This window comes from Stegastes partitus, unplaced genomic scaffold (genome assembly GCF_000690725.1).
Source record: "Stegastes partitus isolate 25-593 unplaced genomic scaffold, Stegastes_partitus-1.0.2 Scaffold231, whole genome shotgun sequence".
NCBI lineage: Eukaryota > Metazoa > Chordata > Actinopteri > Pomacentridae > Stegastes > Stegastes partitus.
In genome coordinates, this window is record NW_007577962.1 from 448,927 (window position 1) to 461,927 (window position 13,001).

The 13,001-nt window shown below is 43.8% G+C and overlaps 1 protein-coding gene across 1 annotated transcript in view; it reads left to right on the top strand.

Annotated features, from left to right (window-relative positions):
* The window catches only part of chl1b (cell adhesion molecule L1-like b), a 62,459-nt gene that overhangs the window by 44,838 nt on the left and 4,620 nt on the right, over window positions 1-13,001 (top strand). Inside the window, exons 20-25 of the mRNA XM_008281353.1 lie at window positions 814-929; window positions 1,182-1,386; window positions 1,519-1,641; window positions 5,956-6,135; window positions 11,165-11,296; window positions 12,205-12,277. Of these exons, the coding sequence (XP_008279575.1) occupies window positions 814-929; window positions 1,182-1,386; window positions 1,519-1,641; window positions 5,956-6,135; window positions 11,165-11,296; window positions 12,205-12,277 (829 nt within the window). The remainder of the gene's footprint in view (window positions 1-813; window positions 930-1,181; window positions 1,387-1,518; window positions 1,642-5,955; window positions 6,136-11,164; window positions 11,297-12,204; window positions 12,278-13,001) is intronic.

Consider the following 13,001-nt stretch of genomic DNA (forward strand, 5'->3'; position numbering starts at 1 on the left):
CTGTATTTCCCTTGTTTAGCTTTCTTCTGGACTTGTCCCCAGGAGGTCACCTCAGGTCATGGTACTTTCTGACTCTTGTGTCCTCACCCAAATATGGTGCCAGGAGATGCAGTATTTGTCCCCGTTAGCACAATAGTTTTACCATTGTACATTAGTTTTTGTGACGATGGGTAGAGCCCTTCCCTCGTAGGTCCAGTAAATAGTTGATCGCTGACTTGAATAGTGTGTTTTTGTAATTTTGTCTCGCTTTGGCCAATCACTTCTGTTAAGTTGTTTTCAGAGAAGGGTGCAACGAATAATCGACATAGTCAACTAAAATCGATGACCAGATTAGGTGCCATCGATTAGTTGGCGATTTTGTGTAAGCGTTAATTTACGGCACATAACGTGTCACAGTCTGGCGGACATTTGCTGTGGAGCAGGTTCACCGCCAATCTCAGCACAGGAAAACTGAAGGAACCCTGGATGAACCAAAAATAACAACAACCTCTGTCTTTAATCTTAACATAGAAAAAGCTCGGAAGTTGAACTATTGTTGCAGCAATTCACATAAATCACAAAAGACACTTAAAAGTGCACAACAAGCATCTTTATCGCCTTTATTGTTGGTTAGCATACGTCTAAAACAACTTTTAAACTAAATAAGAGCCAGTTCATCTTCGTGCAGTCCATAATCCATACAGTTGATTATTTGTTTCGATTCACTAATCAACTATCAAATAGGAGTGAGTTGCAGCCCTGTTTAATGGCTCACTGCTTCCCTGAACTTACTTGCAGCTTACGGTGGATTGTAATGTGTGTTTGCCTTTGCAGTTCCCTCTGCCGCACCTGATGATGTAGCCGTGGAGGTGATGAACAGCTCAGTGGTCAAGGTTAGCTGGACACGAGTGCACAAGGACAAGTTGCATGGACATCTGGGAGGCTACAGGGTAATACCTCAAAAACAGACCTTTGCTTTTAGACACAGTTTAAAAGGAATGGCCCCGACCTTGCTCTCAACGTTTGCTTCTCTCACCCTATTCTGTCTCCTATGTCGGCCAGTTCAATGTCTTCTTACTCCCGCCATCAGAAGAAACAACACAATAACTCCGTCAGCGTTCTCCCCGCTGTATACATATGTATGACGCACGAGCTTGATGTCTGGAAGCCGCCGCTGAGGGTGCTTCTGTGTCTCTTTCTAGATAAACTGGTGGCGTCTGCGCAGTCTAGTGGCCTCAAAGAAAAGCCACGGAGACAAACACACGCTGACGTTCCCCGGGGATCGCAGCCACGCCATGGTGCCCGGACTAACGCCCTTCTCCGAGTACAGCCTCATCGTCATGACCTTCAACGGGAGAGGCAACAGCCCGGGCAGCCATCCCGTCAACTTCAAAACCCCAGAGGGAGGTAGGATTGTGGAAAAACAGCATGGAGTGTATTGATTCACAACTACTGAAGAGAAAATCTAATAATAGCCAAGGAAACTGGGTTGCAGAATTCGACAGTTTACTGTGTGTATTACCTTCTTCGCACCTACAGTTCCGGAGAAAAATCCTGTTTTCAGGGTCACAGATGTACAGAGGCACACCGTCGCTCTGGTCTGGGACCCGCCGATGGAACCTAATGGGATTCTCACGGGGTATCTTCTGGAGTACCAGCTCAGTACGTATCATTCTTATCCTTCCACCAAATCAGCGCTGATATAACAGTGAACCCTCTGTATTGCTACAAAGGGGGTAATGTTTTATCTAATTTTGTTTAATAGTGTTTACATCCTCTGTTTCTTTACAGCTTGCACCCCCTAAAAAACTACCGAAACTGAGTGTATAGAAAAGCACACAGTCCATTCATTCCAATTTGGAGCCAGTGAGTGCATATAAGAGGCTCTTCTTCTGTTGCACTGTAGTGGTACACACAAGTATGTCCAGTACTCCAGAGTGTCATGGAAAAGAAAGAAGGTGTATCTTTGGCTCACTGGTGATTGTCTAACCCGTGATCCTCAGCAAGGAAAGAAAAATCATTGTGCTGCTCTAATAAGGCCAGGGTCAGAGTGTGTGTATAGGAAACATGTCAGGGTGATGTCTGCCGGCCCGCGTGTCACGATCACGGCTCGGCTAGCGCTGACCAAGGCCACGGTGTCACAGTCTGTTAAGGTCCGGCTTTACTGACCTCATCCTGTCTGCAGGGGACATCTTCAGCATAGCTCAGTCCCAGGGGATGTCATCACCGAACACATCCCACGTGGGCGCACACTTTGATGTCCTTAAATAAAAGTCATAACGGAGCTAATGACTAACTTCCAACAACGTCTTAGTGCCGCATTTGCCGGCTAATTGAGTTTGATTTGGCGGCTGCACAAGAGGGCCAAGCGTCATACAGTATTTCAAGAGAGGACGTTTTCATTGTGCCACAGCAATAAAGCTGATAGACGCTTTGAAGTGTGACTTTTTTTGAAGTCCCCTTGGAGGAAGTCATGTGCGAAATGTTGAGGATAATGCAGCCAGCTGTCAGCGTATCATCAGTGACACAAGTGGCATCTAAAGCTACAGCGCAGCTGTTTGAGGTCTACGCCCATCTCCACAGCAGCCTTTAATGACTTCACATCTCGCGGGTTTCACAGAAACTCCTGTTGTAACATGTTGTTTAACACACTGAGCACGAAGGATTACCTGGGGTTTAAACAGCTAAACTAACTGCTTTGAAACAACACTGTTTCTGTGTAGAACCCTGTAATAATTGGATCAAGTTGTCACCAAAGAAGATCAGTGGCTTCATCGGTACACTCAATAATAGGGAAACAGAACAGTAGATATGGACTTCATTATGGTTTGTCCTCCACCAGTACACTTTGTAGAGGTGATAATATTGGATCACACATACCAACAGAAGTTTTTGTCAGTATACTTTTCTGAATACTGAATGCAAAGGCTGAATATATCCTCACCACTGAGTGGGTGGCACAGTCACACTGCCTTAAAGAGCTCTTAACCCGGGGCACAGTGTGCTGGTACAGACTAAACAACAAGTCTGCCTGCCTCTAAGGGAGCTTGACAAGACAAAGATAAGTGTGACCCAAAAGTAAAGATGAGGCCTCGCACTTCATCTGTTCTATCATTTAGAAACATTGTCCTTCTTGTTCAGAGCAGTTTACCGCTATATACCTGAAACACATGTTGCATGACACTTGTGGAGTAGCTACATTTATTCAGTTTAGCATGAAACTCGGATGAATCCATAATTTCTTCCCTTTCTTTGACCGTTCTACAGACGTTTCCACTGCACTGAAATAATATATTGGCACAAGTGGGAGTTATAAATGACCTTGGCTTCAATTCATTCTGTTTTTCCTCCCAATTGAGCTAAACTCGCGCTCGCTGTCGGGTCATACTCGGATTTCAACGCTGGAGAATCTTGGTCTGTTTCACAATGCACAAGGCCAATCATGTCTGGCCCACTAGGCTGAAGAATATTTGGAGATATTGTTGTCTGTAGTCAGTGGAAGAGCCAGAGTCTGCAGCCTTCAGCCAGTGCACTCTATAAGATCATGTGCGCCAGCTGTCAGGCCCGAGTGTCTCCAGAAAAAAAAGTGAGAAAGTAATTCCTCCACAGGGTAGAAACTTGATGCTCGTGGCCTCTTCTCTGTAACCAGCCTGACATTCATAATGCACCAAAAAATTTAGTGTTTTTTGTCCCTCGAAACAAAAGAAAAGGAGAAAAAAAAAATCAGAACTTCTGATATCAGTGGGTGGTGTCCAGGCAAAAAGAGAAGCAGACCAATACATTCTTGTCATTGTCCCTGTTGCCTCCTACCAGAGAGACGTAGCACCTCTTTCACAGCAAAGGTCACCTCAACACCTGCTGTGTTTGTTTTTATTACAAAGAACATAAATGCCACCTCCCTACCTACTGGGCTGCTTTACGTAGTGAAAAATGAGATCCCATCACAATGTGGACAGAGTGCAGACACCAAGAACAAAAATAAACTCCGGCTGAAAATATGCAGGACGTAATTAGCTTGTTTGTTAATAGCATTTTAAAGGGGGGGTATTAAGCCAAAAACAAGCAAATTACTCGTTGTCTTTTCTAAAGCCCAAGAAGGGAATGTGCAAGCCAAAATGACAAGTGACATTTTGCTTTCTTTGGCATTGCTGAAATGTCTCCTGATTGTCAGTTGGAAGTATTTGAAAGGCCGGCGGCTGGAGAATTCTTTCCCCCCCGAACGAGACGCAGTCAAACATTCCAATGTGTGGGGAAGTACAGGGAGTGATTTTGTGAATAATTCAACTATAGAATAGGTGTTTATATCTTCCTAAAATGATGAAAACCTTGTTGAGTTTTCACGTCGAGTTCTATCATTATATCAGAAAGATGAGGCAACCGACGACACACACACACTGTCACTCACACACACAAACTTTATTCAGTGTTGTTGGACAATACGCAGCATCAAGAAGCATAAAGACAAAGATAGACAGCTGCACCCTCATCACTCACAAATCATATTTTATGTATGTTTTTATTGTCTTTTCTTTTTTTGAAAAAGCATGAATAAATAAATCCAGTCGAGCTGATGGCTGGTACTTTTTTGGAGACGGCGGGGAAAAAATAAAAAACGTACAGTAAAAGTACAAGAGACGCAGGCTGTAAAATAAAGCCTTCACTTGTCTTTTTAACTAGAATACTGAACTAGTTAAAGGATGTCATCTAGGTTTCCTGGAGGTGATGGTACAGGAGCTTTAGGGAATGGAAATGACAATGTGCAATGTCCACACTTTTTATAATCTAGTGAACCAATACATTCTGTTTGGGTTAAATTTGGCCCGTTTTGACATTTAATAGCAGTAAAAATACCCTGAACGTCATTCTTTTAGCCTGTAATTTGAGGACTTTTCCTAAAGGGACCCAAAATACACAAAAATAGCAATATTTTAAAGTTTTATACTTTGTACAGGTGCGACAAATGTTTGTACACTGAGGCTTTTTCAGGTCAAATGTTGACCCATATCCACTGAGAGACATTTTAAATCTACCAGTGTGGGTCAAATCAAGGAAAATAGGAGGTTTAGGGAATCTTGAAACTGTACAGGCCATGTTTGTGTGTATTTTTTATTTACATTTATTAATGTGACGTAGGATATTTAGACATTCTAAATAGATCTGTAGTTTAAAATTTGGTATACACCCTTACTCTTTGGTATAGACCAGGGGTGTCGAACTCCGGTCCTCGAGGGCCACAGTCCTGCATGTTTTAGATGTTTCCCTTCTTCCAACACACCTGATTCAAATGATCAGCTCATCAGAAGCCTGATAACGATCCTGATCATTTGAATCAGGTGTGTTAGAAGAGGGGAAACATGTAAAACATGCAGGATTGCGGCCCTCGAGGACCGGAGTTCGACACCCCTGGTATAGACTGTTTATTCTTTATTTCTATATCTTTCTATATATATTTTTTCTGCATATCCTCATTTGTATATTCTATGTTTGCACTATTCTTTTTTATATGTGTATTTTTATACGTATGTTTGCACTATTTCTTACGTGTACATTTTTCTTTCTAGTATGTGTGTATCTCTGTGTGTGCTGCTGCTGACAACACTGTGAATTTCTCCACTGTGAGATAAATAAAGGCATATCTTATCTTATCTTATCTTATCTTATCTTATCTTATCTTATCTTACTATAAGGGAATTCTTGACTTGAATTCTTCACAGTATGATGAACAAAACTGGGACAAAACTGACCCAGGCCATACTGTGAAGGCATAAAATATGAACAGTGGGGTTAAGAGGTATGAATTTAGGAAAGGAATCAAAGAATTTAAGCTTTGGTAGCACAGTGTTGACTACACATGTTGTGTTTCCTGTTTTTTAAGTAATACCTCTGTAGTCCATCATCTACTGCAGCCACTTGGTGTGCTTAATACAAAAATCATTACACAGTAAATAACATTTTTTCTACTATTTTTACATCCAGTCAACGACACAGAAGAAGTGGGGCCGCTGCAGACCGTAGACATCAGCAATCCAGACACCACCAAGTGGATCCTGCGCGATCTGGAACCTGTGAGCAAATACAAGTTCTACCTGCGCTCCTGCACCACCGTGGGCTGCGGGCCCGTTGTCAGCGAGGAGTGCACCACCACCCTGGAAACAAGTGAGTGATGGAAGGTCCAGAAGGACAGTTGACGAGGCGCTGTGTGTCTGGATAAGCTTTGTGGATGTGTGTGGATGGGCGACGATGAGCACGCAGGCTGAATAGAGGCTAAGCAAAGCAGGTGACAAAAGTCATTTCACTATTTCAAAACGGCACCGAACTCGCGCAATGTGATATATGCCTGAGCAACCAAGCTTTTCATATCTCCATGTAAGTAATTTTTGTGGATAAACAATTTCGTACGGCTGTAGTGAAGGTTTTCATTTGTCACTGTCATGAGAGAGCAAGTGCTTATTGATTGGACGGAGAGCGCGAGCTATGAAACAATCAACCAGGAGAAAAAAAAAATTGCTTTGAGCAGGAGGGAAACTGAAGGTTTTGATACTGAATTGCGTAATCATGAAAGAGCCGGTCCGCAAGTAATCATAATGAGCCGGCTCGTAGCACGTAATCTTTTATTTTCAATTACATATCATTTGTCGAGCGCCGCGCGCCATACTTCAGCTGGCTCTAAAAACTCAAGCCGAGCCTCTGTGATTGCGGGCGTTAACGATTGGACGGGAAATGAAACAGGAAACTGCTTCACCTGAGCGTCAGCGAAGGAACAGCCACAGATACCGTCGGCATAAATAACTGGATCTTAATACAAACGCACCCCCGAAGGGATTTTGTATATTCAAGTGGCTTTATGTAAAAAAAAAAAAAAAAGTTAGCGTGGAAAACACACTGCAGGTGCTGAATATGCAAGCGATTACTTAGTGTTTACTGGAAGAATCCTTACAATCACAGAAAGAAACTTAATTGGCTCTTAGGGGTTGGGTATTTGCATGCTGAAAAGCCAGGAGAAAAAAATGATTACAGGGAGAATGACTCATTTCTTATGTATTGAATTGCAGTTTTGTAGAGCTATTACACGCGTGTGTGGGGGGAAGAGACTCAAGATTTGAGCACGAAAGCAATTTGTGGTAACTGTGCTGTCGCCGTGTGTGTACTGTATGTTACTGTTGTTTTTTCTTAATGGTTTATTTTCTGCCTGCTTTCACATATGCCACTAAAAAAAAAAAAAAAAGTGCATCGCTTTCAGAATTTGCTCTGATCACACAGTGGGTGTTATAAGCATGTCTGTGAATGTGTACGTCTGCTTAGCCATGCAATTCTTGTCCTTTCTGTCTTTTTTTTTTCTCCTTTCTGTCTTTTTTTATTTCCCGCAGCTTCCGTTTCGGCTTCCACTGTCGGTCTCAGTATGTAGATCTGTGTTTACGCAGAAGCTGTGGCATGTCATACCTGCACACACACACATACCACGATAATGACACACATTTTTTTTTTTTTTATAATTATATTTTTAGTTTGTGTTGGTATGACGTGCTCCACAGCCACACGCTTTGTTTTAGATAGCGGTTGCATGCTTAGATGTAGAAACGCAGCAGGGCATGTGTGGATGCTGTAGGCGTGATTAAACGATCAGGATCTGAGTCTCGGAACAGTCGGACACTTTTTATTTGTCCTGTACAGAATTTAACGGCCCCCTAAACACTCGGCTCCTCTGCACGTAATTGACCTTGTCTGCTGTTTGCCCTTGCCATCAGCAGAGAGCACTCTGATGCCTCCTTTCATTAGAAAAATGTCAACTTCTGCTTAGATAAAGTTTGTGTCTTCCTCTCTAATAGCAATGGTAATGAGTAACCTAATTATAAATTCATATTAATCTTGGCTCATTAGTGACTGTAAACGAATATTGACTTTTATCCTAGCAACGGCAGACTCTGTGCAACACGTCTAACTCAAGCTGATGATGCTTAAAGAGCCAGGAAGAGCGTCAGACACGCCACACCTACCTTTCCCATCCTTTTATAAAAATATTTCAAGTCAAATTAAAAGCACCTCACATTGTGCGTTGAAGTCGTAGATCGTGTTCCACCGTAGTCACTAATTTTAGAGTTTAGCAGGAAATAGCATGTGTGCTAACAGTAGAACCTAGCCTCCCCCTCCCCCCCTTGAGCTCAAATTGATAACCAACCGGGTCTGTCTTTCTTTTCAGGCAAGTCAGCTTCCCCCTCACCTCCAAGCACTCCAAAGTCCCCAGTGACCAAACCCACTCGTTCCACCATAGGTAGAGCTGCAGCACATTCTGACACAACAAGCATCACGCCACAGAGACAAGCCGACGCTGCGGAATAACACGCAGCAGCCATGTTTTTTTTTGTGTTTTGATACCCCGCTCGCTTAGCTGTCGGCTCAAAGTAGATAAATAACACGAAAAACCCAAAATACTCCTGCAGGTAGTTTGCTTGGAGAGTTTGTATTGTTTCCAGTAGCAAAGAGGTGGAATGTAACAGCGGTGTTTTACTGCTAGCTGGGTTTAATTTCTCTGCCGTACCACAGGGAAATCTAGGATGCTAGATCTATATCCCCATCCGACAGTGTGGCTGTAGAGTGCAGTCACTTGCGCAGGACAAATATGTCTAATTGTAAGTGATTGATTTGTTGGGCCCCGGTCCCCCTTGCAAACGGCGTCGTATTGACCCAACAGTCACCTGACATTACCATGTAATCTTCAAGTGGGTAAACAGCAACGCGGCTCTGGGACGAGAAGGGGCAGCATCTGAGCTGAGAGAAAACAGCGAGCAGATATATCCTCCCGGGCCACGTGGGGAGGTGTGAGCTCATACCGGGAGGGTGATATTTACAGGACACCGAGATAAGTGGATAAGTGGAGGCTCTTGAAAGCCCCAATATCAGAATATTTTCTGGCCTCTTCTTATGAAAAAAAAAAAAAAAGCCTCCTGACTTTGAAGGGGCGTCTTCCAGGGCATCAGCTCCCCGCTGGGCGAGCAGCTGCTTTCTGCAGCATTTAATAGCAAGCTGAGGAGCGCGGTGACAAAGCACGGCAGCCAGCCTTGGGATATTTTTAACTCACGAGCCTATGTCAGTCGAAGTCATCGCGCACTTCCAATGTTCTGAAATTACCATAGTTGCAGACTAATCCATCAACATTAGTCGGCGAGTGTCATTTGCAGTGGTGAGGATGGACAGCGCAGACGCAGGTGTCCTTGTGAACTGAATTATCACCTGAGCAAATAATGCACCTGAGCTGGAGCGCCAGCAGAAGATTTGCATGTTTGTCATGGCAAAATGAAGTGGATTGCACTTTGCTGACGAGCTTAGACAGCTGCTATCAAAGCACACAATTCCCATACTAATGATGCGAATCACCAAGAAAATTTGTGATTTGTTTTTTTATCCTCTGTTTGAGTATCAGAGGGAAAGATCCCCTTGATGTGTAGGTAGATGAAGTTTTAAGCTAATAAACTGTGCTACTGCTCTCAACTCAAATGATTGACTAATAATTTGATAACACTGATTAAAGATAGAAGACAGAGTATAAGCAAGGCCCTAATTACCTCTGTGTTGTTTCTGGGAATTCAACTATATATTGTTGGCTCACTGCTGAAATAATGATCTGATTGCTTGAGTTTAAACGGACAGAAGCAATGCTGATAATAATCATTTAACGTTGTCATTGGTCCGTCTTCTCACATGCGAAGATTTGTTGCTTTGCTGCGTTTGATCACGTTCGGCTGTTAGTTGGACAAATTGATGAATCACAACGGGAACTGCGGCTGCACTAAACCTCATTAAAGTAGACGGTTTGTCAGAAATTTCCAGAGTGGCAATGTGGAGACGACATCTCGATCGGGGAGAAGAAGTGAATAAAGCAGCAAAACGAATAAATAAAATGTGAAAGAAATCATAATGTTGTCAGATATTTTCTAGCTTGTAAAAAACACACCTTATTACCGTGTGCTAGTCATGCAACAGACGATTTCTGAAGAAGCGTAGGCGTGCGAAATGTCCATCATCCAAAGGTCTTTGATGTTAAATCTCCCTTAAGGTCCTAGTAGATGTTCATTTAGCTTCGCAGGCTCCACCTGTGGTTCCATTTCCATATCCACATCACTCTTGTCATGTGTGCTGTTGTGAGAGTGACCCGCCGTCCCCTTCTGTCAGACGTAATTGATGCCTCCTTACAATAGCGTTAGGAAAGAGCGCCCTCGCCTCTTCCGCAGAAAGCGACGAGCGGCATCCTTCATCACATAATGACAACACTCCTAAACACTCCACCACGGCTTTCATCTGCTTTGTCCTTTACTAACCCCTGTTTGACTTTTCTCTTCTTTTCCCTCCTCCCCGCCCCGTTTTTTTTCTTTTCCCCCCCTCCTCCATCAGTTCCGGCCCTGTTGAACGTTAGCTCGGCCGTTAGCGACAGCTTTGCAAACATCAGCTGGATATCTGGAGGAGAGCACACACAGTTTTACATTGCATACATGAGCCAGCGTAAGCTACACGTCTATCCGTTGGTGGTAGAGAGTATAGCGAGTGAAACATCTGTAGGAGTAGTTTTGTGTTTTCATGCCATATTCATGATCATTCACCCCCATCCCTCCCCACTTCTGCACAGGTGAGGGTCACTGGAAGATATCAGAGGCCTTAAACACCTCTAAGACCTTCCACGTCATTGACGGACTCGAACCCGAGACCGAGTACACTGTGCGCCTTATCCCTAACAGCTGGGTTGATAATTCTAGTATATTTGAAGACGTTATCACCACCGCGTCTACAGGTGAGAAGGGAAACTAAAGCAAACTAAAAAAAAAGGGAAAAAAAGTAATTGTAAGTAAAACTAATTGACCTCCCGCTGAAAAAAAGTAGCGGCGCACCCGGGCGCGTCCTTGAGCAGTGACTCAAGCCGCGGCGTGTGGTCCTTCGCGGTGTCACCGGGATTTAATTTGGCTCCACTAAGAGGAATTACATTTGTACAGCGTTCCTTACTTGATTAATTAGACAAGCAGGATTAGCTGTTTAATATTAATATTGGACCGTTTCCATCAGCGGCGTCGCCCCCCCTCCCTCCTGCCACCTTCCTGCCTTTTGCATCAGATAGGCTTTGTCGATGTAAACATTCAATCAAGTGTCCCGATGAAAAGGCCAAGGCGAGTCAAAGTCACCGGGCATTGTTCTCCCGCAGGTCTGGCCAGCATCCACGGAGGAATATCAACCCAGGGCTGGTTTATCGGCCTGATGTGCGCCATCGCTCTCCTCACTCTCATTGTGTTGATCGCCTGCTTTGTCAACAGAAATAAAGGAGGGAAGTATTCCGGTAGGTGCTCACTTACAAGCACACACACACACACACATCTCACCTTGTTTGAATACTAATTGCCTCTCGGAGCATCATTATAGTTCCATTTTGCCGTTTGTTGCCATGAAAGAAACGATCAATCCTCTCCAGACGCCACCAAAGGAACACATACCATTCTTCTCTTTCTCGCTCCCACAAAAAAAATTATTTTAATGCAAATGTATACATAAAATAGGTGATAGGAAAATGAGCATTTCTACTCCACCATTTGAATTTTTTGCATTATTTAGTAGAGGCAGCTTTTTTTTTTTTTTTTTAACAATCTAAACAAATTGCAGCCCACAGCGAGACAAAATGCAAATGCTGCACACGAGGTGACTGCGCAGGGGGAATGATGACATAAGCTCCGTGGTATCTCAATGTTATTCCTGCTATTGGGGACGTGAGAGTCCTTATCGGGCTTTATTATTCACGGCTAATGGCCATCAGGTTGTCGTCTGGGCAGCGATCGCTTCACTTGTCAGCAGAAAAAAAAAAAAAGAGCGAGACGCAGCTCTGTCCTTTGTTTCCTCATTAAGTTCTCATTATCGCCTCTAGTTCCAACAACCTTTTCTTTCATTCGCCTGAGCCCTTCTTTTTTTGTTCCGCCACATATAGGACTATGCATTTACTTCCCCCTCCCTCCCGCCATGTTTAACATTTTTATTATGAACATTTGAATTTAGGTACAAGACAAGAGGTTTGTTTGTACACTGGTTTCGCAATCTTTTCCGAGGCTTGCATTGAAGTTTCGTTCGTTGAGTAAGTGAAGGGAACGCGGGACTGTCGCTCTTCAGACGGCGATAACAGTCAGGGGACGCAGTGATCTTCACTGGCAGCCATCTCTTGAGGAAATCACTAATATCTTCTCTTCGTTTTGCGAGCAGTGAAAGAAAAAGAAGACCTTCACCCAGACGTGGAGTCCCAGGGCATGAATGACGACACATTTTGCGAATACAGGTAAGCGTCACCCTCAAAGCGCTCTTTCACCACCTCAGTGCAATTCACGCGCAACAGCGTCTGAAATCCTCCTCTGCTAGCCGTCTTTTTTTTTCCATCTTCTTCCTCTCAGTAATTCTCTTTGCATTTCTCCCCTCGTCTGAAAAGACAACCCGGCGTGCACGAGGCTCACGCTTCTTCCGCTGAAGACGTTTGACGGACTAAGTAACCGGAAAGTATGTGAGAAACAGCAGCAGCACCATCAGGCTGTTTACACATGAGAGTAGAAGTGTTTTTTTTTTTTAATAGAAGGTCGTGATCGTAGAAACGGTGTTTGTGTTTTTTGTGTTTGGTGAAAAAAAAGACATCCTAAAGGGAGCCGCAGGGCCCATCAGATGTTGTCATTTTCTGTCCGGATGGTGCTAAAGCGCAGGCCGGCCAGCCAGCCAGCGCGCAGCAGGAGGCTAAAACCAATCAGTGTAATTGAAAGCAGCTCATCTCCAGGGCAGTAATATCTGGGCACGTTTCATTAATCCTTTAGTGGTCCAATTCATAACAGTCTACCGCAGTATGAGCCCCCGTGTAATTCTCCAATCAGTCGGATCTGCGCAGCACAACAAATGCTGATGTGATGAAGTCGAATGCGGCTCAGTGTGACAGCATTTATACTTCGTCTCGTTCACCTCAGGAGCCAGTTTGCCCCAGCTTTTAGTAAATATGTCACAAAGTTTCTACTAACTACTAC